The 26,893-nt window shown below is 38.3% G+C and overlaps 1 protein-coding gene across 6 annotated transcripts in view; it reads left to right on the top strand.

Annotated features, from left to right (window-relative positions):
• The first annotated feature begins 2,758 nt into the window (after positions 1-2,758).
• Positions 2,759-26,893, top strand: part of DYNC2LI1 (dynein cytoplasmic 2 light intermediate chain 1) — a 54,605-nt gene continuing 30,470 nt past the window's right edge. The window contains exons 1-8 of one of the 6 annotated variants that reach the window (XM_008961296.5): positions 2,759-2,958; positions 5,591-5,708; positions 12,324-12,358; positions 15,947-16,016; positions 18,399-18,487; positions 23,213-23,399; positions 24,645-24,713; positions 25,483-25,560. In XM_008961296.5, coding sequence (XP_008959544.1) covers positions 2,951-2,958; positions 5,591-5,708; positions 12,324-12,358; positions 15,947-16,016; positions 18,399-18,487; positions 23,213-23,399; positions 24,645-24,713; positions 25,483-25,560 — 654 coding nt within the window. In that variant the 5' untranslated portion in view covers positions 2,759-2,950. The remainder of the gene's footprint in view (positions 2,959-5,590; positions 5,709-12,323; positions 12,359-15,946; positions 16,017-18,398; positions 18,488-23,212; positions 23,400-24,644; positions 24,714-25,482; positions 25,561-26,893) is intronic. The other 5 variants (XM_008961297.5, XR_008624366.2, XM_008961298.4 and 2 more) reach the window with 5 other exon arrangements.

Raw genomic sequence — 26,893 nt, 5'->3', positions numbered from 1 at the left:
CAAGCTGAACAACCAAGCCATAAGAAAGGTGAGGACACAGGCAAGCCTTAGGGACAATTAGAACCATGAGACATGCCAGCACTTTCCCTTCATATTGATGTGTGTCTGATGTGTGCTCACTAACTACAAAATATTTCATTTAGCATAAAATATGCTAATTTCCTCTAGAGGTAGAGTGACTTGCTTTTCCCAATTCTAGTTTGAAAAACTTCAGGGAAGGACTGTGATTAACCCAGCTCATGTTAGGTGTTTACTCTGAACCACCCCAAATGTACTCAACATTAGGAGAATGCTTAAGTAAATTATGAAAAATCTATGCAGTGAAATATTCTGCAACCATCAAAGTTATGTTTATGATGCATTTTTAAAATTTGATATGGTGCATTTTAAAAATTTGATATGGGGAAATACATGTTAAAATCAGGATATTAATTAACTTTACAATTAATCTCAACTTTGTAAGAAAAAAGATTAGAATGAAACATATCAAATGTATTTCCAAAATACCTAATAGTTACTACTTCTGGCTTATGCTTATTTTACCCTCTTAATTTTCTGTGCATACGTTTTTTCCCCTACAATTAGCTTATATAACTTTGAAAACAAGGGAAAAAAATTTAAAACTCTGCCTGTCACTTTCCTAGCTATTGTTAATAGCCTCCGCATGGTCTTCTAGATGCCAAACCATCCTTCACACAACTGCAAAAAATTATCTCACTGAAACTCATGTCTAATCATGGCACACTCCTATTTTTAAACCCTATTTGGTTTCTCATAACCAACACAGTAAAGTCTAGACTACAGCATCCTTCACAGTAGCCCCATCTACCTGCCCAGTTTGCTCTTCCACTGTAGCTCCACCAGGCACTTTATATGATCGCAACCCAAACTATTCAGTTTCCCAAATACATCCTGCACACGCCTTTACCCTTCTGCACTGTCGCTCATTCCATCCAGAAAGCAGCATAAAATTGTCTCCTTCTCCTTCCATTCTTACCCTAAGAACAATCTTCATCTACCCAGGAAAGTCACTTTCTTTGCCCAAGTATGAAGGCCTCAAGAGGAATGAGGGAAGAAAGGGGAACTCACCTGCTCAGTCAGATCAACTGAATCAACCCTGAATCAATGCTGCTGATCAGGACCCAGCCGGATCACCTTCACTTTCCTCGTTACCAAGCTCCCTCCTTCAAACACCTCTCCCCGTTATTCAAACAAGTGTACTTTTGAAGTACTAGTACTGAGTATTGTGCCCAGTACATAGCAAGCACTTGGCAAAAATGTTAGCTGTCGTTATTGCTATCAATATCAACAGGCCTTCCTAACTAGCATGCAAAAGTATTCTGAAGTTCCAGAACCCAAATCATTACAATTCATTACAATCTGTCCCATATCAGTTTGTGAGCTTAAAGGCTGGCTTAGCACCAGGCTATAGCTGTTGATTCAATGACAGATGTATAAGCGTCCTTTGAAAAATCATCCTTTCTTCGGTGAGCTCTACTCCCATTAATTCCCTTCCTATGTGCAGCTTAGTGTTCTTTACATCTCCAAAATATACCTAGGTGTTGGGAGGATTTTTTTCCCAATGACTTTATTTGAAATAAACACCCTTTTATCAACCATCAGCCTTGTTTCCAGGAATGTGTTCCTTGTGTTTCTTTGTTCGAAGTTGCTGACCAGCAGCTTATCACACAATAATAACAAGCATTAAGCAGTTATAATGTGTCAGACACACACGTAAGTTATGTTTTACCTACATTTATCTCATTTAAGATTCACAATCTTTCCCGCTTTACAGGATCAGAAATTCAGCGATTTACCCGATGTGGCAATGTGACAACTTAGCCAGCATGGCCAAGTCAGAACTTGAACCTAGGTCCATCTCACGCCAAAGCCCATGTCCTTGAACATCACACCATAGAAATCAAGCCGAATAGTAGAGGATTGGAGGGAGGGTATCTCCTTCAAATATTTAGGGCATCTTAGGCTAGAAAGCCTGAGTCTACTCAGCATTCAACACAGACCAAATACTACCAGTGCCATGAATGTTTCACCATCTCCTTCAGGCATAATTGGTCACTTGCCCTCATGCAATTTTTGTACCTCTATACAATAGCTTAGATTGCTCACTTCCTTAGGTGCTTATAATTAGCTGAGTATGTCTTTCTTAAGGGTAGCGATCTTTTCTTACTCATCTCTTTATTCCTTATTCTGTGTAGCATAGGGCCTTGCATATTCAATGATTGTTATTTATTTCAGTGTTCGTTATTTATTTGGACACTCCTGCAGATCTATAAAGAGACCACAAAGTTCCAAAAGAAAATAATCTACATTCATAAAGTAAATGAAGTATGTAGGAGATGCACTTGCTTCATTAATTTATTAATAAATACACAATGTGCTATTGAATAAAACTTGAAACAACTAAACATCTAGAAAGTTGGAAAATATTAAAATTACGTGCCTTATTTTAAATTTTAAAGTCCGAATATTCCTTGCTTCTAGTAAATTACCAGAAAACAGCTCAAGAGATTGTTACACCCTCTATTCCTAAATCATGGCGATTGGGAAGAAAAAAGTGAAAGATGAGAGAGAGAGCAGAGACCCTTGGCATATAGTTGACACCCAGTAAAAAAATTTTAAAATAAAAGAAAATTGCTTTTAGATCCCAGGTTTGTAACCCCTTATCATCTCGTTCTAGGAGGTAACAAGGGGTTACTAACTTGGGATCTAAAAGCAGTCCTAAGGCTTGAGGCCGAGAATGAGATGTAAAAGGACTCCTGAGAACTACATTTCCCATGATGCCCCTCTCCCCACGCAACCGCGGCCGCGACGTCGCTCCCATGGTAACCCAGAAGGCCTCACTCCCAGACTCCTTGCGGAGCTCGCCGCCTGATTCTAGGCTGGTCACTACTCCGAGCCTGTGACGTTTGCGGCAGCCAGGCCGTCGACGATGCCCAGGTATTCCCTGAACCCGGCTTGCGTGGGAAAGGCTGCTGAGAGTATTCCTGGCGAGAGGAAGCCCAGGCGGGACCAGCTGTTGGAAGATTGTGGGGGGTGGCTACTTGCCACCAGGATATGCAGGGTCGGGGACCTAGGAATCAGCCTTGAGCATAAAGATTCTGCCGCAAACAGGAAAGAAAAGAAAGTTCCCTAGGTAGAAAAGTGAGAGATTTGGAAAGATCAGCAACTCCACCCATTCAACGATTGAATAAAAGTTTCTTGCAGGCCAGAGACTACTTCCGGAGCAGGACATTCGGCGATGAGCTAGACCACAAAGCCTCCTCTCCCCAGGGGCCTCCCCTCCTGGTGCGGGGGTTCGCAGTAATAAGCGAGGGGAAACTTGGAAGGCACTGTGGAAAGTATAACATCACTTTTAAGGGGGGAAACGGGAGAGGGTTTGCAAACTATATTCTAGCTGTTCAAATCTATGATATTCATTTTAATTACCTGTTCTCAAGATATTCCTAAACCTTTTCTCAACAATTTATGCTTAAGCACGTCGGGGAGAGGGGTCAGGGAGTGCATCACAGAGCAGGATAAATCTTTTTCTCTCCTTGGGATAGTGTGGAGAATTGTCAGCTTTCCATCACGGGATAATTGGTTACAGTTATAAAGCTATGGTTATACTTCCCGATTTCCGCAGGTGACGTGGCTGACTGCAGCATCTCCGTCTTTCATCTCTGCTAGGTATTTGGAAAGCAGATCCTCACATTTTGAAAGAATGTTGTGTAAATGAAGAGCAAACAGCCCCAAACTGAGTTCTGAAGGCTCACCTGTGAAATAAATGCATGAATTTTAGTGCAAACATTTAAGGACTCCTGTTTTGACCCTTTTTCTTATTCCTGGTTCTTGAATAGTAATAATTACAAGCCCTCAATAATTTTTGTAATTGTATGGGCCATGCCCTAAACTACATACATATTTTAACAATTATGACAATCCTATAAAGCTGATACTCTTTTTTATTGGCTTTTTAGAGATAGAGAAACAATTGAGCCTGGGGAATAGCACAGAGGATTGCATATATTAGGTGCTCAATAAATATTTGTTTAATTAATAAAGGAATGAAGGATTTAAAGAGGTTAGGTAATTTTCCCAAGTTCACATACATAGGAAGTAGCAGAATCAGGCTAGGACCTATCAGGTCTTGCCCGTGGTTAGTTTTTAGTTTAATATTACATTTTCACTTAGGCTTTAATTAATATATATATATGATTTTTTCGTGTAAAGTTATATATCTGTGTAAAGAAATGAATGAAAGGATTGTTTTCAAAATGTTTGTGGTTTTAGGGTTTTTTTTTTTTCTTTCTTTATGGTTTTTTTTTGGCGGGGGGAGACAAGGTCTTGCTGTGTCACCCAGGCTGGAGTGCAGTGATGTCATCATGCTTACTGCAGCCTCAACCTCCAGGGCTCAGGCAATCCTCCTGCCTCAGCCTCCCTAGTAGCTGGGACCACGAGTGCATGTCACCACACCCAGCTAATTTCTTTTCTTTTTCTTTTTTTATTTTATTTTATTTTTTTTTAGACAGAGTCTCGCTCTGTTGTCCAGGCTGGAGTGCTGTGGCACGATCTTGGCTCAATACAACATCCACCTCCCGAGTTCAGGTGATTCTCATGCCTCAGTCTTCTGAGTAGCTGGAGTTACAGACACCCGCCACCACACCTGGCTAATTTTTTTTTTTTAATTTTTTTATTTTTAGTAGAGATGGGGTTTTACCATGTTGGCCAGGCTGGTCTTGAACTCCTGACCTCAAGTGATCCACCCACCTTGGCCTCCTAAAGTGCTGGGATTACAGGTGTGAACCACCACTCCCAGCCTCAGCCAATTATTTTGTTTGTTTTCTTTTCTTCTTCTTCTTCTTTTATACTTTAAGTTCTAGGGTACATGTGCACAACGTGCAGGTTTGTTACATATGTATACACGTGCCATGTTGGTTTGCTGCACCCATTAATTCATCATTTACATTAGGTATTTCTCCTAATGCTATCCCTCCCCCATGCTAATTTATTAGTAGTATTAGTAGTAGTAGTAGAGATGGGATCTTCCTGTATTGCCTAGGCTGATCTCAAGTGATCCTCCTGCCTCAGCCTCCCATATACTTTTATATTAAAAAAAAAATATTTTTTTACCTAAAAACATAATTTAAAACACAAAAAAGAAATGTTTCAGGGAGGAAAGATTATTTGATACACTGGTATTGTACTTTTCCCATCTTCCTGGGTGACTTAAATGTTTGTGGTTTTCAAGTTGTACATTCCCAAAGTCATTGTACCTCCATGTGTGTCTGAGAAGCTGACATACACAGCTATGAACCTTACGGGAAGCCCCAAATATGACAGCCTCAAATCCTGGCAATAAAGGCTCTGCTTATCAATTTCAGTATTCTTCAAAGAACTAGTTCAAAGCAACAAAAGAAAAACAAAATCATAGAATGACTAATCCTCAGATGTTTTACCAGATTATTGTTCCTCAGAAAATAATGTTCATTTGTTTCATAAATTATACTGAAATAAAATTTCTCTGAGCTTGAAATAAATATTTGAAAGAATTCTTTTTCCCTCAATTTTGTTTTTTCTGCCTCTCATGTAGTGAAACTCTCTGGGAAATTGCAAAAGCTGAAGTGGAAAAAAGGGGAATTAATGGAAGTGAAGGTGATGGAGCTGAAATTGCAGAAAAATCTGTTTTCTTCATTGGCAGTAAAAATGGGGTAATGCTTTCTTTTTTTCAATTATTGTGATGATTTAACAACCATTGGTAAAATATCTTTTAATACTTTGATTAAAATGTAGATACTTCAACACTTTGACCAGATGACCAATCTGGTTTAGCATGAATTTAAAAGTGCTTATTATTAATCTAGGAAAAACTATAATAGTAAACGAAATTTTAGAAAAATATATTTAAACTATTTTTTATTTCATCATTTGAAAATATTCAGGTCTTCCACCACAATTGAGTATAAAAGCTAGGATTCATTTAAATATCTAAGTCACTCTCTAAATCAGTAAGTCAGTATCTTAACAATTTTATATTTTAGATTGTTACTTTTAGAAATCTCATTAAAGGAATAATTGAACTGTGTCAATGATATTTGTTACAGGGTTATTAATTATTTTGAAAAATCTGGGGAAAATATGGCAGCATTTCCATTGGACCACTGATTGGTAGGAAGAACCCCTCCCCACTTGCTGTAAGTCTCTGTTTTACTTGGCCAAGCATACAGAAAGGCTTGGAAGTGACCACACAGAGCAGGAACATATGCATCATATCTTCATGCAACTTTGCCTGGCCCACAAAGTTCCTGCCAGGAAGGCAAAATGACTGGTGACACAAAAGGGTCAAGGCTTGCTAGATGCAAGATGCTGAAATTCACGTAGTGCCGTAGCTCATTTCTGTTTGGGGTTCAAATTCCTGTTCACTTTCTGTGCTCCATGCTTCCACTTAAGTGCACTGACAAATACGAAGCTTTCAGAAACTAAACTCTGCATCAGCAAGGCTACATGTTCACTGGGCAACGTCAGTGCCCAGGCAGCCTGAGCACCCGTCTTGTCTCCAGATGAGTCCCAGAAGGCCCTCTCTGCACAACCGGACACCCTCCATTGGGGGTTTTATATACAACATTAAGATTACATATATTGGGAGAAATACCTATACAACCATGAAAAAGGTTTTAGTGATGTAAGAATATAATCTGAATTAAAAAAGCAGGACACAAGTGTCATACATGACATGATCCCAATTATACAAATATGTAAATAAAAAATTCTGATAAAAATTAGAAATATGGATAGTGAAATTCTAATCACTTAATATTTTTATTTTGTTTTTAATTTTTTTATTTTCCAGAGTTTTCATATTGGCCCACTTTTTAAAATTCAAACTTAATTATTTAAAATAAAATTATTGTAGAGATCATTTATATTTTAAAATTTTAACCCAACTATATAAGTATATATTTTATAAGCATGTTATTTCTTTTTTTGAGACAGGGTCTCGCTCTGGTTGCCCAGGCTAGAGTGCAGTGGTGCGATCTCAGCACACTGCAGCCTTGACTTCCCTGGCTCGGGTGATTTTACCTCAAGTAGCTGGGATTACAGGCATGCGCCACCACACCCGGCTAATTTTTTGTATTTTTAATAGAGATGGGGTTTCACTTCGTTGCCCAGGCTGACCTCCAACTCCTGGACTCAAGCAATCCACCCATCTCAGCCTCCTAGAATGCTGGGATTAGAGGCATGAGTCACCGCCCCGGCTACGCGTTATTTCATGAGTTTACTATTATGATGCATGTGATTTTCATATTAGGCATAGTACTTAACAGTTTCCTACATTGTATCTTACTGCCATGTAGGTACATACATAGATTTAAATAAATGAGTAAATAACTAGTACTAGTCTTATGGTACAAATACATTTCTATTACAGAAAACATTCTGTACACAGAATATTAGACAGAATGGCTTATACTAATGGTACTGATTACTGACTCCATCATACAAATGCTTACATACAAAATACCCCTACCAGTATCCTCTGAGCGCTCTCTGTAACAGTTATTCTTGACTCCCTTGTAGTCATGATACCCTGTTTTGTCTTTTGTTTTGTTTTGTTTTTTTGTTACTTGTGAAACCACCCCTTTTTCTTGATGGCAGTATGTGGCATATACAAACGTTTTTTGTTTTTAGTAATAAAAGTAATTTTGTTTCTGATGATTTGGGAACTCCCTTGATATCTAAAACTTTTGAGGGTATTGTTCTTTAAAAAGTATGTGATTCTGCTGAGTGCAGTAGCTCATGCTTGTAATCCCAGGACTTTGGGAGGCTGAGGCAGATGGATTGCTTGAGCCCAGGAGTTCGAGACCAACCTAGGCAACGTGGCAAAACCCAGTCTCTCCAAAAAAATAAAACAATTAGCCGGGTGTGGTGGCGCTCACCTGTATGTAGTCCCAGCTACGTGGAAGGCTGAGGCGAGAGGATCACTTGAGCCCAGAAGGTTAAGGCTGCCGTGAGCCGCCGTGATTGTGCCACTACACTCTAGCCTGGGCAACAGAGGGAGACCTTGTTTCAAAAAAGAAAGAAAAAGGTATCTGATTCTGCTTCATGGAGAACATTATTTTGGAAGATAAAGGGAAGCAATTAATGCTTCTATTGTTCAATTAATAGTAATCACCCTTTACCAAAGAAGCCCACTGCCCTGCTGCCTTCTCTTTCTCCTTCCAACCATCTGTTCATCCATTCGGTTGACATTGATCGAACATCTTTTATATGCTAAGCATCCTGCTAGACACTGTGGAAACAGAAATGAAAGGCATTCTCCCTGGGAAGGAACTTGTGTATCAGGACTTGTACACCAAGAATGACAATACCATGAGACAAATGCTGTGGTGGAAAACAGAGAGGGCACTTAACTCACCCCAGAAAGTTGGGAGACTAGGAAAGCCTCCTGAAGACAGTGATGGCTAAAGCTTGAAGGTGAGAAGTAAGGAAAGAGAAGTAATTCAGGTGAAGAGTGTGGAGTATTCTAAGTTGATCAAGAAAAATGTATGAAACAGATATTCCAACAAATGGGAGAGAGATCATACTAGAGGAATGTAATAGGATTTTCAGTCATTGTTGACTGCCATTTTGATGATGGATGTTAGTTTGATACTAATCTGCCCAGAGTACATGGTTTTTCTCCACCATCACTCACTTGCATGGGTGCAGGCACGGAGGAGGAAGGTGATTACCTGGGGCGGTCTTTGCTGGTTGGGTACAGTGCAAAGTGAGGGAGCTCAGGGCATGAATGATATTTAGCAGAGATGATTGTAATGATAAACTATGGGCTCTGAGATGGAAAAGGAGAAAAGTGAAGGTAGGAAGAGGCTAATGGAGTAGGAGCGACTGTTAGTGGGGGGAAGAGGGGTGTCAATGGACATTTGAGACCTTTCACTAAGGTGAAAGAGTTATTACTGTGGGGATGCCTGAAGAAGTGGTTAGAGAATGTGTTGTTTGTACATGTGATTTTGGAAGCAGTGCGGTTTCCAGTGAAACTGGAAAGCTTCAAGATGTAACCTTGGAAGTGACCGTGGCAGAAGCAGAGTGAGGGAAAAGGCCTCCATTGGGAGGCAAATGCACTGAGAGCTCCGGATGTCAGGTGGATTGCCAAGACCCATGTGGGTGTGAAGAAGATTCATGACAGTAGCTGAAAAGGTAAGGGAGATTGTGAGCCAAAAGAGATGACAACAACCCTGGTGGTAAACTGATACGAGCCTCTGAGGTTTTTTCAAGAGGAGGGAGGTAGAGTAGTTGTTTATAGGTGGCACTGGGGAGCAAGGAGGACCCTAATGTATGTAGGGTAGTGAGAATAAATAGCTTCGTTTAACAAGGCTGCAGAGGAAGGGGTTCAGGGTAAGTCATATTTTAGTTAAGGCCAACATGTGGAGAGAATATTCTGAAAAGGCTGAGATATTGGGGAGTTTGCCAGTCATGGAGCTGAAGTCATAGAGTGGAAGGATTTTAGAGGAAGGGAAGACAGAAGGGGATTATTGGGCCAGATTAAGGGATGTTTAGAGAGTTAGGAAATTCAGAGTTCCAGGGATAATGGGTCAGAGGAGAGGGCTGGACATCTGGGGCGATTGAGGCAATGGGAGGGAAGATGGGATTCATTTCGATGGTCTCTAAATGAACTTGTACTAGGTCAATGTTTCTTGAATTAGGAAACCCACAAGACTACGGCCACATTCTCAGGGGACCAGAGTGTACTAATGAATTTTTAAATTTTGGGTTGTAATTTTAATGATAATCTAAAACTTGATTTCAGTTCCCAGATTAGTTTATGTTAATTTGGAATTGTTACCATATAGTACTATACATTTATATGAAATAATAATAGAAGTGATTTAAGGCCAGGCGTGGTGGCTCAAGCCTGTAATCCCAGCACTTTGGAAGGCTGAGGTGGGAAGATCACTTGAGGCCAGGAGTTCAAGACCAGCCTGACCAACATAGTGAAACCTCATCTCAACTAAAAAATACAAAAAATTAGCTGCACGTGGTGGTGCATACTGGTAATCCCAGCTACTCCGGAGGCTGAGGCATAAGAATCACTTGAACCCAGAGGCAGAGGTTTCATGAGCCAGGATGGTGCCACTGCACTCCAGCCTACGCAACAGAGGGAGACTCTGTCTCAAAAAAAAAAAAAAAGGTGGGGGGGAGTGATTTAAATCAATCAATACTAGTGTACCATGAAAATTTGAGGAAATTGGCTAGATATTATTTAAAATTCCTTCCAATTCTTATTCTACTTTCTTGCGGAGTACATTACTTTTTGGGTAATGTAGCCCTTATTAATTTAGAACTTTTACAGCATACTACATATGATACAAGTTCATTGTAGGAAAATTAGAAAATCCTGATTTTCTTTTTTTTTTTTTTTTTTGAGACGGAGTCTTGCTCTGTCGTCTAGGCTCGAGTGCAGTGGTGTGATCTCGGCTCACTGCAGCCTCCGCCTCCTGGGTTCACACCATTCTCCTGCCTCAGCCTCCCAAGTTGCTGGGACTGCAGCCGCCCACGACCACGCCCGGTAATTTTTTTGTATTTTTAGTAGAGTTGGGGTTTCGCCATGTTAGCCAGGATGGTCTTGATGTCCTGACCTCGTGATCCACCCGCCTCGGCCTCCCAAAGTGCTGGGATTACAGGCGTGAGCCACCATGCCTGGCAGAAAATCCTGATTTTCTTAAAAACTTTAATTACCTTCAAATCCTTCAGCTAGAAATAATCATTATTAACATAGTGATGTCCCTCTACATTTATTTGTGTGTTTGTTTCTCTCTCTGTGTGTGTGTGTGTGTGTGTGTGTGTGTGTACTTCAAGGAAGCAGGAAAAGTATTTTTTAATTGAAAACACAGTCATGCTGATCTATTATGAATGTTTTACTATGTCAGTAAGTATATTTCTACATTGTCATTCATAATAACTGTATATTATTCTATTATATGGTTTACCATGATTAATTTAGCCAATAGGGGACATGTAGGTTGTTTTTAGTTTTTCAGTTTGATATAACACTGGCCAATAAACATCCTTCAATAATATACATTTTTATATTGTACAATTCCAGTTATTTTTTAATATATCTCATTACAAAAAATTTACTTAATTTGATCGTATTCCAGATATAATCTGGAGTAATTATCTTTTTTGTCAAAAACTATAGGTTTTTTAGTAAAAGCAAAAACACATATAATAAGTGTTCTGTGTTTTTGGCAATCCAGAGTTTTCCAAATTATTTTCTTTAGAGCCTGAAGGTTTCCTCCAGTGGAGCTTGCCTTGCTGTTTCTCTTTTATCTGTTTGCTTGCAAGGGGTCTTTTCTTTAAAAAAAAAAAAAAAAAAAAAGGATTTTACTATTTTTTTAAAAATGATATAAACCACTGAGCTAATCCCTGGCTAAGCTGTGAAGTTAAGTTGCGTGACTAGTGGTAGGAATTAGGCCAGAACTTGTATTTCCTTACTCCTAAAAAGAAACTTGGGGCTGGGCGTGGTGGCTCACACCTGTAATCCGAGCACTTTGAGAGGCAGAGGTGGGCAGATCAGATGAGGCCAGGAGTTCAAGACCAGCCTAGCCAACATGGCAAAACCTTGTTTCTACTAAAAATACAAAAATTACCCAGGCGTGGTGGTGTGCACCTGTAATCCCAGCTACTTGAGAGGGTGAGGCACGAGAATCACTTGAGCCCAGAAGGCAGAGGTTGCAGTGAGCCAAGATCATGCCACTGCACTCCAGCCTTGGCGACAGAGTGAGACTCTGTCTCAAAAATAAAATAAAATAAAATAAAAATAAACAGAAACTTGGAATAAGTACATCTTCTGAAATTAAATTACTCTAATGCAGTATCTGAATTGCTTACTTTGAACATATTTACAATGTGTCCTTTATGTGTATGTTACCTTTTTCTTTATTTCCACTTCAACAATTGGAATTAAAACATTTTAAAAGACACTAAGCATCAGCTTAACCAGTAATTAACATTGATGAGTAGAGAAAAAATTTAAGACAGCTGCCAAGTTGACCACTTAAGTGAGGTATGATTTGCTAGTATTTGTCATCTGTGGGACTTTATAATTATAATAATAGCAGTGTAGTTACACTGTGATGGAAAGTTGACGGTTAACTTTTTCCACTTATCAAACTTTAGAACAATTCCGAAAGTTTCTAGTTTTTAGTTTCCAGGTAATTTATCATTCAATTGATTAAAAATCTATTTTGGGCCACAATTACGAACAATAATACAATTTTTACATATGAATGACATTAACACAGTATTCCTTCTTTTTTAATTTCCAGGGAAAGACTACTATTATTCTAAGGTGTCTTGACAGGTAAGTGTTATGTTAACCTTTAAACTATATTTATGCTTATTCTAGTTGTATAGGGCAAGTTAGCTCTAAAAGACATAAGGAAGGGGAACCATTTTGAGACCCAAACAAAATATTTAATTCTTAGCAAATCCTTAGTATAACCTTTAAGAGCGCCTTTAAATATAAAACTAACAATAAGCCAAAAATTATATGAGACTAATACTGGATTTCCCTATTTGAGGGAGAAATGTTACCATAATTACCCAGCCTACAATAGTATTTACCTTCTTTTTGGCTATGCTACTCTGATATTTAAATTATTTTTATTCTACCTAATCTACAATTATTTGAACATTCATTGTAAGCTTTAGTTGCTCAGGGGTACATTTTGAAGCACAGTGTTGATCCTCAAACTGGATATTTTATCATTTATTTTATATATTTCCTAACGTATACTGTAGAAGCAGGCCGTCAGATTAAGATTTAGCATTATGATTGGTAGATGTTTCAGGAAGCTGATGAGGAAAGCCTTCAGTCATTTTTGGAAGATATTTCTCTGTTCCCTTCATTTGAATACATATAACGTCTCCAAAATCATCAAAAGAGATGGAATTTGGTGTTAAGGTCACATTAAAGAAACATCACTCATTTGAAAAATATTTTTAAAGGATACAAATAATAAATTCCTGCTTTTGTGTAATTCCTTTCACCAACAATATTGTTTCTCAGAGGAACTATCAACAGTAACACCTGTATTATCTTTCCATATCCAGGAATCATGGGTCTTTTTAGACCACATTTAGACGTTTCCTGTCATAAACAAATCATCTAATACAACACCAGCTTAGGATAAAATACTACAAAATAGTACATTGAGTTGAAAAGTATTAATTTCTTTCTTTCTTTTTTTTTTTTTTTGAGATGGAGTTTCGCTCTTGTTGCCCAGGCTGGAGTGCAATGGCGCCATCTCGGCTCACTGCAACCTCCGCCTCCCGGGTTCAAGCGATTCTCCTGCCTCAGCCTCCCGCTGGGATTACAGGCATGTGCCACCACGCCGAGCTAATTTTGTATTTTTAGTAGAGACAGGGTTTCTCCATGTTGGTCAGGCTGGTCTCATACTCACGACGTCAGGTGATCTGCCTGCCTCGGCCTCCCAAAGTACTGGGAATCCAGGTGTGAGCCACCACGCCTGGCCCTGAAAAGTATTAATTTCAATTCCTCAAAAGTCTACTTAGGAAAAGGCTAATTTTCTAAAATATAGGTTAAATATCAGATCTTATAAATTTTGTCTTAAAAGTAGCATTTGGCTTGATAAAATTTCTATCTTTTGGGACATATAACCGAATATTACTCTCTATATAACGTATTCAAAAGATGTATGCAGGGGTGATATTCAGAATATTCAATAAACATAATTATGTAAGTCAGAAATTTAAAAATCATTTCTCTTTCTTCTCCAATCTAAGGATAGATATGGGACCGGGTGCAGTGGCTCATGCCTGTAATCCTAGCACTTTGGGAGGGCAAGGCAGGCGGATCGCTTGAACTCAGGAGTTCAAGACCAGCCTGGCCAACATAGTGAGAACTTGTCTGTACCAAAAGATACAAAAATTAGCTGGGCATGGTGGTGCATACCTGTAGTCCCAGCTTCTCAGGAAGCTGAGGTGGGAGGATTACTTGAGCCCGAGAGGTTGAGGCTGTAGTGAGCTGTGATCGCACCACTGCATTCTAGCCTGCATGACAGAATGAGACCCTGTCTCAATAAAATAAAATAGGAAAGTAAAATAAAGATATGTAGCAACATAATTTGGACTTAAAAAGGAAGGAAATTCTGTCACATGCTACAACATGGATGAATCTTGAGGCATTATGCTAAGTTAAATAAGCCAGAAAAAAAAAAACACAAATATTGGGCTGGGTGCAGTGGCTCACACCTGTAATCCCAGCACTCTGGGAGCCCGAGGCGGGCAGATCATTTGAGGTCAGGAGTTCGAGATCAGCCTGGCCAACATAGTGAAACCTCATCTCTACTAAAAATACAAAAAATTGGCCAAGTGTGGTGGCGGGACCCTGTAATCCCAGGTCCTTGGGAGGCTGAGGCATGGGAATCACTTGAACCTGGGAGGCAGAGGTTGCAGTGACCCAAGATTGCGCCACTGCAAAAAAAAAAAAAAAAAAAAAATATATATATATATATAGTATGATTCCACTTATATGAGATATCTAAAATAATCAAACTCATAGAAACAAAAAGTAGAATGGTAGTTACCAAGGACTAGGGGGAAGGGAAAATGAGAAGTTGTTTAATGGGTATGGAGTTTCAGTTCTGTGAGATGAAAAAGTTCTGAATATTAGTTACATAACAATGTGAATATATTTAATACTACTGAATTGTGCACTTAAAAATAGGTAAGATAAATTCTATTTTATGTATTCTTTACCATAATAAAAAATTAAATATATATACACCATAAAACTGCTTACCAGCAGTATAAGCTATAGTATAAATAATTCAGCAAATTGTTTTAATATTTTCCTAATCATTACTGATTTTAAGGACTTGTTGATATAATTTATTAACTATCACTATCTAAATGATACCCATGTTTGGGCTGTGATTTAAGATAAAGAACTGCTAGAGAACTGCATTAAAGTCTTGCATTGTTTTTGTTTTTTTTTTTGAGACAGGGTGCCTCTCTGTCACCCAGGCTGGAGTGCAGTGGCATGATCTCGGCTTACTGCAGCCTCGACTTCCCAGGCTCAAGTGATTCTCCCACCTCAGCCTCCTGAGTAGTTGGGACTACAGGCATGTACTACCTTTTTTTTTTGTAGAGACAGGGTTTTGCCATGTTGCCCAGGCCAGTCTTAAACTCATGGACTCAAGCAATTTACTCACCTCAGCCTCCCAAAGTGCTAGGATTACAGGCGTGAGCGACCATGCCTGGCCAAGTCTTGCATTGATGTTTTAAATTGACAGTCATTAGGTTCCTCATGTCAGGGCTGAGTATAAACCCAGTGTCACTTTGGGAGGCCGAGGCGGGCGGATCACGAGGTCAGGAAATCGAGACCATCCTGGCTAACGTAATGAAACCCTGTCTTTACTAAAAATACAAAAAAAATTAGCTGGGCATGGTGGCGGGCGCTTGTAGTCCCAGCTACTCGGGAGGCTGAGGCAGGAGAATGGCGTGAACCCAGGAGGCGGAGCTTGCGGTGAGCCGAGATCGTGCCACTGCACTCCAGCCTGGGTGACAAATCAAGACTCCATCTCAAAAAAAAAAAAAAACACCCAGTGTCAGTGCTTCCTGCATGGCCTGGATGTAGAGCTCTTGTGCCCAGCGTGGCCATCCACGCTGCCAGCCTCAACACATTCTCTGCTTGCCCCAGCAGTGCCTTTAGGGGCTACCACATGCATGTGCTGTTAAAATCCACTAAGATGGTGTTTTGCAGGTTTATTTCTTTTGTGTATATAATTTATTTCAATGCTATTATACAAGGTAACTTCTCTACTAATAAAGTTTTTAAGAGGAAGGAAAAATGAATCAGGTAAGATGATAGCATAAGAAACTAATACCACCTACAATGATAATACTATCGGCCTTTATTATACAGAGATGAACCACCAAAACCAACCTTAGCTTTGGAATATACATATGGAAGAAGAGCAAAAGGGCACAACACAGTAAGTGTCTTTTAAAGTGACATTGCTATGCCCATAGATGGGAAAGTAATGCTGCTGACTTTGTTTTACATTTTCCATCTTATCTGTAATCAATAAACATATCCAGTTATACACTTCGTAGCTGTCTACGATTAAACTTCAAATGCAGTGTGGCAGATAGAAGCCAACCCAAACTGTGAAAACATTTTAGCCTTCTCATTTATTGTGTCTTAAAATGCTAGAATAAGATACCTTTTTAACTTTATTGTACAGTTCATGAGAATAGTGTTGTGAGTTATTTTCTGTCTCTCAAAAAATCTGCTAAAATATAGGTTTGACCTGTGGAATATTTATGAAAATATACTGTTTAAAATCTAAATTATTAGCATTTAAAAATGCATCTTGAAGTTGATAGTACTAGTTGAGGTCATATGCCCTGCTTGATTATAATCCTATTTTCACTTGTTTTAATGTCTCTTTAGAGGAACATGATAAACTCTTCAGGATAGAAGAAGGGTTCATAGTATATGTTGGCAGGGGGTGGGGTGGGGAATTCCTAAATAGAATCTTTTTGGAGTTGTCACCTGAAAAGAGATCATTTCTTAAAGTTAAGTGTGTAGAAGGACAATCTAGAATGGAGCATCCCGCTACTCTGCTAACACAGGCACATTTTTATACACTGACTTAGTCCAAATGTTTCCTCATTAGACAGTGTATAAAGAGAGAAAACTGCCTATTGTTGCTTCCAGGATTCACCAATGAAAGTGGGTTATTAAAACTGAAATTTAAAGAAAAAAACATAATATATAGAGATACAGGAGAACTTCATTTTTGTGAGTCACTTGAATTTTGACATGAGTAATAAGCCTAGAAATGTAATTATGCTTTTCATGGGAAACTTTGAGACAGCTCTCATAAGCTTAACTTTTGAGAAGAGCTCTAAAAGCTTCCCTTTATCAAATTGTGAATGGAGGGAGATTTTCCAGTGAAGAATTATTTTTCCCACAAAAATTAATGATTCAAATATGAACAGCCAAACAATTGTAGAGATTACAAGATGAAATTTTGTCAAAAATCCAAAATAATATATATTCACCTAAAACTTATTTTATTGACAATCTGTCTCTTCCAGGCTCATGGGAGCAGATACGTAAAAACTTGTGTAATTTTTTTTCTAAACTTTGTACTATCAAGTGGGATATTTCCATATTCATTCTGGAAGCATCATGTCTTTCTCAGATTTAATTCCCTAGGAGTCCTAAATAGAAGCACTTTGTCAGCTCCTCACAATTTCAGTGACCTGAAGGGTCTTCAGTGTCAGGACAGAAGCAGAAATGCCATTAGCCAACAGTCTAGGAACGTCTTATGGAATCGATGGTCCTTTTTCTTTTCTTTTCTTTTTCTTTCGGAGACAAGGTCTCACTTTGTTTCCCAGGCTGGAGTACAGTGGCAGGATCATAGCTCATGGCAGCCTCAAACTCCTGGGCTCAAAGAATCCTCCCGCATTAGCCTCCCAAGTAAACTGTCACCACAAATTCACTACAAGCATGTACCACCACACTCAGCTAATTTAAAAAAATTGTTTATAGTGATGGAGTCTCACTGTGTTGGCCAGACTGACCTTGAACTCCTGGCTTCAAGTGATCCTCCAGCCTTGGCCTCCCAAAGTGCTGGGGTTTACAGGTGTGAACCACTGCACCCAACCCTAGATGATCTTATTTCTGAACTTCTTGGCTGCCTAGCCCTTTCAGTTTCCTATTATTTTGAGGGTCCTATGAAAAGAGAAGCAGTTGTTTGAACTCTTGTTCCCCCACCTACCGTGTATTATTGTCAGTGGTAGCCTGTCAGATTCTCCACAGGAATTAGGAACAAATTGTCTGCTTATACTTTTGCTCAAGTAATCTTGATCCGCAGCCAGGACTGCCATTTGTTTGTCCCTTTTCTTCATGCCTTACGTGTGTCTAATTCATTCTGCGAGCTTCTGTCTTCCTAAATAGGAATGTTTTCCTATTCACCTGTTTTATTTCTATCTAGAATTATAAATGTTTTCCAAAAGATAATACGAAATTTGTTGAACAGGTTAATTTTTATCTAAAATCTGCATAAGTATATGCTACATATGTTATTTACAAGATTGACGCACTGTTGATGTCTTCTGTTTAGGTATTACTAGAATTAGGGCATTTGTGTACACATATAAACAATTTTGAATAGTTCATCATTTTTCTTCAGAATAGGCACTTTGATGCATTTTGAGGGATGGGATAAAGGAAAAAATTTTGACTGCCAAGAAAGGGTTGATTAAGGACTACAATATTTTGTATGTATAATTATTACTGGGAAGTGCTAATGACATATAAGAAGTACTTAAACTTCAAAAAATCAAAAATTTTTGTTTTTCAGCCAAAAGATATCGCTCACTTTTGGGAACTCGGTGGAGGAACCTCTTTATTGGACTTAATCAGCATACCCATCACAAGTGACACCTTACGGTAAGTGAGCCAGCTCCAGGAAAAGCTGTAAGTACACAGGAGTGTCCCTAGGAGGAATATGAGTTGGCTTTTCTCAGTCAGAATTTTGGGGCACAGTTTTATGTTGCTGAAGGCTTATGCCCACTTCCTTTCTAAATGCCTAACCTGTAATGCTTTCAAAGAAGTTTTAAAAGAACCAAGATTTTGGCCCGTGCTGAACTGAGATAGCTGACATTCCCCCCAGTAACATATTTTGCAAGCTGAAAACAAACAAACAAAAATACATCAAATTACACTTGGGCAATGAATTCATTTTGTAAAAATAAATTTGAAAAGCTTAATTCTTTCCATTATCCATCTCAGTATGAGTTAATTCGGCTCTGAGTTTTTTCTTCAGCTGAGTATTATAAGCTACCTTTGAATTTAATGCTAATTAATATTCTTGAAGCTTCATTTAAAGGAAGACTATATGTCCGAGAAGAGAGAAAGTCTCTCCGTTTGCTGACCTTAGAGAAATAGAACTTAGAGGAAAACCTCAAAACGCTTGAGTGATGTTTTCCTGACAGTAACTCCCACATGTTGGCCAAATATGTGGAAAATTGTGACATTTCCTACAGTGTTCCTGGGAACTGGTCTTAGCTAAGAAAAACAATTTTTTTTAATCTGAAATATTTTGTTCTTAGAGTTTAACATAAACCATTGCTGCTGCCTGGATCAAATACAAAGGGCTTGACAATTAGTTGTTACATGTTGGTCATTAAGCTCCTTGGAGGATTGAATTATTTCTTGTTAATGGGACAGTTGTTTTTCTAGAACTGGCTGGATACGGTTGGCTTTATTTGGTCTTTTTTTTTTCCTTTTAGTGAAATATGATTTACTTTCTTTCACTTATTAGAAAAGTAATATATGCTCTTACTGAAAACTTGTAAAAATACTGAAAGACACAAAGTAAAAGGAGCCAGAATCACATTAAAAAATAACCACTTTAACATGTTGAGGTATTTCAGCCTTTTCAATGTCTGTAAATAGACTTTGTACAGGTTTGGGATATTTTATATACATATTTAGATCTTGCTTTTCCACTTTTGAACACTTTTCTCTATGATTTTATTTTTCAGGAACATGGAATTTTACAGTTATATAGTTTTTCATTTGTCTCTCTTTAATGGTGACAAATAAGTGAAGCTGCCTGGGAATAGTGCCTAGTGGTGTGGTTGAGAAGAGATGGTGAGGGGCCAGGTGCGGTGGCTCAGGCCTGTAATCTCAGCACTTTGAGAGGCCAAAGCCAGTGGATCACTTGAGGTCTGGAGTTCAAGACCAGCCTGGGCAACATAGTGAGACCCCATCTCTACAAAAAAATTAAAAAATAAAATTAGCCAGGCATCATAGCAAGCCTCTGTAGTACCAGCTACACAGGTGGCTGAGGCAGGAGGATTGCGTGAGCCAGGGAGTTCAAGGCTGCAGTAAGCTATGATCATACCACTGTACACCAGCCTGAGTGACAGAGTGAGACATTGTCTCTTTAAAAAAGAGAGAGAGAGTGAGGGTGGGAGGAGCTTCCAGTTACAGTGGCCAGAGGCTGAAAGGGTGAAAATACAGGAGCTGGCTCTTACCCGGGTTGGGAGTCGCCTCCTATTCGACTGACTTGTTTTATTACCTCACTCCCCTTCTTGAAGCCCAAAAGGTTTTGGCCTGCTGGGGTTGTGGAAATTCTAGGTTCTGCAGGAAGCCAGATCATCCCAAGGGTTAATACTTCATTTGTGAGGTCTTGGTCTTCCTTTCCCTGGAGCCCCAGGACAGCTGGGACCTGCTTTAGGAGAGAGGAAGGGTCAGGGTTATGATCAACAGAGGGAAAGGGAAAGGGAGCCATAGGCTTGGGTCTAAAGTAGGTTGCTGGGTGGTTAAATAATTCATGGAAAAACATTTCATTCATCATGTCAAAAACACTCAAAGTGTTTTTGACTGGAATTAGTTTGACACATAATTTCCTTGTGTTGGATGAAGTCTCACAACTTGAGAAAACAATATTGCCAAATACTGTTAGATACTGTTTATCTTTGAAATAACTGTTTATAGAATTATAAATGCATTGAACATTTCCACACACTTTAGACAATTTGTAATAGAACATTTCCTGTAGTCTGAATCTCTGTTTTAGGAGTTTATTTTAAAAAATTTTTTGGCTGTCATTTGCTATGAAATAGGTAAAAAGTATCAAAAGTATTTCTAATATACTGTAAACAAAAATTTTAATCTTAGAAAAAATTTGAGTAATTTATTTTTCTTTTGCTTAGAATAATTTTTCACTTGAAAAAATAATAAATTTTATGTTATATCCATTTCATCACAATGAAAAAATGTTAAATCATAGTTGAAACACAACCATACCAAAACCCTAAAAATGAAATTAGTACAATTAAAAATGTATATACAATTTTTACACTTAAGCAAAACTGCTTATGAGCTTATTAAAATGACATAAATATAATTGCCTAGACAATGTAATAGCACAATAATTTTTAGAAAATTTGATAATTAATGTGTAAAAGACTACTTTCTGAATTTAGACCAACAGAAATGTTACTCTTTTGCTTGAATTATACTAAATAGCCTGTTTACTTGAACTAAACAAAATAATTAAATAACATATTATAATTTTGTGCTGTGTCTTCTAGCAGAATGTTTGCTGTGTTGATCAAGGATATATTGGTTATACTGGATATAATCCTAAACCATCAAGGATTATGGTTCTACATACTTATTATAACCATTTTTAAAAATACTCCTAGATTTACAAATGTTTAGTTTTTATTGTCGTAAAATATACATAGCGTAAAATTTTAGTCATTTTTAACTGTGCAGTTCAGTAACATTAAGTATATTCTCATCACCATGCATCTCCAGAACTTTTTAATCTTCTCAAACTGAAACTCTTTACCTATTAAACAATAACTCCTTATTTTTCCTTCCCCAGCTCCTGGCAACTATCATCCCTACTGCCTGTCTCTATGAATTTGACCACTCCAGTACCTCATATAAATGAAATCATTCATTATTTGTCCTTTTGTTATTTATTTCATTTAGCATAACGTCTTCAGGGTTCTTCCATTTGTAGTATGTGTCAGGATTTCCCTCACTTCTAAGGCTAAATAATGTTCCATTGTGTAAACAAATACCACAGTTCAGTTATCCGTTAATCCATGCAAAACATTTGGGTTGTTTCCATCTTTTGACTATTGTGAGTAATGCTGGTATGAACATTGGTGTACACTATCTGTTTAAATCTCTTCCTTCAGTTCTTGTGGGTTTAGACTCAGAAGTGGAATTGCTGGATCATCTGGTAATTCTATGGTGAATTTTTTGAGGAATCACTATACTATTTTACACAGTGGCTGCACCATTTTACATTCCCATAAGCAATGTGCAGGGGTTCTAATTTCTCTGTATCCTCACTAATACTTGTTATCTTCTCATTTAAAGAATTGTTTTAGGCCAGGAGTGGTGGCTTACACCTGTAATCCCAACACTTTGGGAGGCTGAGGTGGGTAGATCACCTGAGGTCAGGAGTTTGAGACCAGCCTGGGCAACATGGTGAAACCTCGTCTCTACTAAAAATACAAAAATTAGCCAGATGTGGTGGTGCATGCCTGTGATCCCAGCTACTTGGGAGGCTGAGGCAGGAGAATGGCTTGAACCCGGGAGGCAGAGGTTGCAGTGAGCTGAGATCATGCCACTCTACTCCAGCCTGGACGATAGAGACTCCTCCTCCAAAAACAACAACAAAAAAATGTTTTGACAATAGCTAGCCTAACGGATAGGAAGTTGGACATCTTTTCATGTGTTAATTGGCCATCTGTATATCTTCTTTGGAGAAATGTCTATTTGAGTCTTTTGCCTTCTTTTTTTTTTTTTAATATAGTTGAGAGTGGGTCTCACTATGTTGCCCAGGCTGGTCTTGAACTCCTGGCCTCAAGTGATCCTCCTGCCTCAGCTTCCCAAAGCTCTAGAATTACAGACATGAGCCACCATCCCTGGCCTCTTTGCCCAATTTTGAACAGGAATGTTTGTTTTTGTGCCGAGTCTAGGTTTATGTTTGATGGGCATGAACAGAATACAAGTGCATGTGGTGATGGTGGTCATGTATCTGGTGGTCAGGAGTGTGCTTTCAGAGAGACAGAATGGTATTGCAGAAAAACGTGTAACTTTGGATCTAAATACCAGTTCTACAATTTACTAATTATATAAATCTGTGCCTCAGACTTCTAATCTATAAAATGGACGTTATAACATCTTCTGGAGAGGGTTATTGTGGAGATTAACTAGGTAGTTCCCTAGCAAGGTCCACCCATATATCTATTTTCTTCTCCTTTACCTGATTATTTTGTTACTGTTTTTGCTTCTTTTATTATTTTTGCTTCCCTTTTTTGGAGCACACAGTAAAACTGGATGTAAATGTGGCATTGTCGATCCAAATTCTTGGAGCTTCTCTATTTGAACTAAACTACTTTTAGTTCAAACAGAAACTTAGTTCCACTATTGTAACACTTAAATATTACTAGAGGAAAGTATTGGAATAAATAAGGCTATGACTTTGGTTTTTTGTTTTTGGGAGTCTTAGAATAATGCTACGGTTTTTTTTCCCCCTTAAGGTATATTTTAGTTATTCTTAGATAAATTTCAGTACATTAGGATTTCAAAATGGTAATTATTTTGAGTCTTTTTTGAAAAGTGTTTTTATTTCTTTAGGACGTTTTCTCTTGTTCTCGTTCTGGATCTTTCAAAACCTAATGATCTCTGGCCCACCATGGAAAATCTCTTGCAAGCCACAAAAAGCCATGTAGACAAAGTGATAATGAAACTGGGAAAGACAAATGCTAAAGCAGTTTCTGAAATGAGACAGAAGATCTGGAATAATATGCAGAAGGATCATCCTGTGAGTTGCTGTTTGGGATTATTACTGGAATCCTTAGTCCCATATATAGTTAATGATAACATCAGAAACAACTTCTTTAGATTTTTATGCATGACTTGAAATTCATTTGATGTAGATGAACCTGTTCACTGGAAAATTACAGCAATTTATTAAAACCTCAGTAAGAGCAAAACAAGGAAGAAGGTTCCTTATATCTTCTTGTTAGACATCTTCTGTGATTGTTATGTCATATTACACCAATCAGAGAAATAGAGTTTTAAAGTAGTGGTTTGATACTGATTTTATAATCTCTGTAAAAATGAAGATAAAAAGCCAGATTGTACAAAAGTCACCTGACAAAGACTAGATGAAGCTACAACTTTAAGCAAGGGGTAGAGTTGTAATAGCCTTCACCATCACTCTGTATTTTACATTCATTTCGTTTCTGTCACTTACTCAGTATCTTTTTATCATCTCACAGCTAATTAAATTATAAAGTTGATATGATAGTAACACAAGTTCTTCAAATACAATAATAAATATCATCATCTAGAAAACTGAGAGCAGCATTTTATATTATCCAGAGTTTATAAGAAAGTGTAGCAGGGTGCGGTGGCTCATGCTTGTAATCCCAGCACTTTGGGTGGCCGAGGCGGGCGGATCACGACGTCAAGAGATCAAGACCATCCTGGCCAACATGGTGAAACCCCGTCTCTACTTAAAATACTAAAATTAGCTGGGTGTGGTGGTGCATGCCTGTAGTCCCAGCTACTTGGGAGGCTGAGGCAGGAGAATCGCTTGAACCTGGGAAGCGGAGGTTGCAGTGAGCCGAGATCGCGCCACTACACTCCAGCCTGACTCCAGAGGGAGACTCTGCCTCAAAAAAAAAAAAAGAAAGGAAGTGTTTTTCATAGGAAATAATGGAACAAAACAAATCTATGCCGGATAAATGCTGTTCCAACAGTCAACATAAAATAGAATAAAAAAAAACCAGGAAGGTAATATGTTATATAAGGAAATAAAAGGGTAGAAAAAGGAAAATAATAAATATCATAGTAATTTAGGGAATTGCCATTTCTAGTTTTACACTTATGAAATATAGCTTAGGAAGTGAAAGTTAAATATTAGAACAAATTCTATGTCAAGCAAATTAAGTAAACATCTATGAAGAGACTGAAAATGGAATGTTTTTGGAAGTAAATAGAAATTGCTAAGCACCTAGCAATAAAGAATTACAACAACTCAATGAAATATGTTTATTAACAGGATCGTGAATTAATTGACCCATTTCCGGTACCTCTGGTCATAATTGGAAGTAAATATGATGTTTTTCAGGTAAGCTCTTCCGCTTCTAGCTGAGTTTGTTGTACATATATGGCTGTGCTTTTTATGAGGGAGGTACAAAAATAATATCAAAATAAGAAAAATAATTATTGAAGGAATAGGTTAAGTCATGCATCTTAAAGATTTTGGAAAAGACATAGTTGGGACAGAAAAAAATAGGTAAAGAAAATAAATGCAGTGATTAGAATGGGGATAAGGCAGATTTAGAAAATGAATCTTGCCGGGCACAGTGGCTTATGCCAGTAGTCCCAGCACTTTGGGAGGCTGAAGGGGGAGGATCAATTGAGCCCAGGAATTTGAGGTTACAGTGAGCTGTAATCACACCACTATACTCCAGCCTGGGTTACACAGTGAGACGCTTGTCTCAAAAAAAAAAAAAAAAAAAAAAAAAAGTCTTCAACCCAGTCACTGGGGAATAGGACTTACTTCCCAACTTTTAAATTGAAGAAAGTAGAAAATTAGTTCCTTCTTATCTTTGCTTGTCAGAGAATCGTTAGAATTCCACACTATGAAATGTGTGCTTATATCTAAATTCTATTGAGCTAAGTATTTAAACAAAGAAAGATCTGTTAGCTGTAGTTCTAAGAAGGCTGCAGCTATTGTTCAACTCTCTATGAAACAAATATCAAGGAAATGGAATCCTATTCCTGAAAGTGAGTTTAAAAAAATAAGAAATAATCTATTCTACATTTAATAATTTGAATCTTCCTGCTATAGATATTTGGTTATCTTGACTTTTTAAAATAACATGTTTCTACAGGATTTTGAGTCTGAGAAGAGAAAGGTAATATGCAAGACACTTCGATTTGTTGCACATTATTATGGAGCATCATTAATGGTTTGTACATTTCTTGTCCTTTGGGCTTGAATGGACAGTACCAAATTGGAAATCAGCAACTTGATGCACAGCTACGAGGGATAAATGCTTTTGCTAATGCACATGGTCCTGTTGCTTTCCCACTGCTGAAGACCTCTCCTTACAGAGTGTTTGATAATGCATCTGTTGAACATGCACTTCTAGATGGTCTCCCCCTTCTTTGGAACAAAAGTTCTAAATTGCTTATATCCATAAATCCCAACCAAGTTTAAAGAGATAAGTTGATGATCTATTTATTCATTTTTCGTATCCCCTTAAGAATTAGAATCTATATTCCCCTAAAAGAAAAACAAAAATCAACTCTAACAGTGTGTGTATTGGGGATGGGGGCTCTTTAAAAAAGTGCTGTTTGTTGTAAAAGTTAAAAACATGAAATCTGAAGTCATGCTCCCTGGGTTCGCATCTCAGAGTGACCATTTATTAGACGTGTGATCTTCGGCAAGTCACTTAATTTCACTTAAGCCTCATTGTCCTCCAGGGTAAAATGGAGAAAAACAGTACCTTCTTCATAGGATTGTTGTGAGGATTCAAAGAGGGAGTACATGTGAAATGCTTAGCACAGGGCCTAGAACAGAATATTACTCAATAAATGTTGGTTATTATATCACTGTTATCATTATCTCCCATAGCAGGACTAAACTTTACTAAATGTCCTTTAATGCAATAAAATATAACAACTTTTTTTTTTTTTTTTTTTTTGTGAGACAGTCTCACTCTGTCACCCAGGCTGGAGTATAATAGCATGGTCTCGGCTCACTGCAACCTCTGTCTCCTGGGTTGAAGTGATTCTCCTGCCTCAGCCTCCTGAGTAGCTGGGACTACAGGCACGTGCCACCAAACCTGGCTAATTTTTGTGTTTTTAGTAGAGATGGGGTTTCACTATGTTGGCCGGGCTGGTCTTGAACTCCTGACCTCATGATCCACCCTCCTCAGCCTCCCAAACTGCTGGGATTACAAGCGTGAGCCACCATGCCTGGCCAAAACTTTTTATTTAAAAAAATTTCCAGCTGGGTGCAGTGGCTCACACCTGTAATCCTAACACTTTGGGAGGCTAAGGCGAGAGGATCATTTGAGCTCAAGAGTTTCAGACCAGCCTGGGCAACATGGTGAGAACCTGTCTCTACAAAAAATTTTAAAAATTAGCTGGCCATGGTGGCACACACCAGTTGTCTCAGCTACTTGGGAGGCTGAGGTGGGAGGATCACGTGCGTGCAGGAGGTCAAGGCTGCAGTGAACCAAAATCACACCACTGCACTCCAGACTGAGCTTGTCTCAAAAAAAAAAAAAATTTCCT

The sequence above is a fragment of the Pan paniscus genome, chromosome 12, assembly GCF_029289425.2.
Source record: "Pan paniscus chromosome 12, NHGRI_mPanPan1-v2.0_pri, whole genome shotgun sequence".
Lineage (NCBI taxonomy): Eukaryota > Metazoa > Chordata > Mammalia > Primates > Hominidae > Pan > Pan paniscus.
The sequence above is the reverse complement of the archived record's forward strand: the minus strand, read 5'-3'. Positions and strand labels throughout refer to the sequence as shown.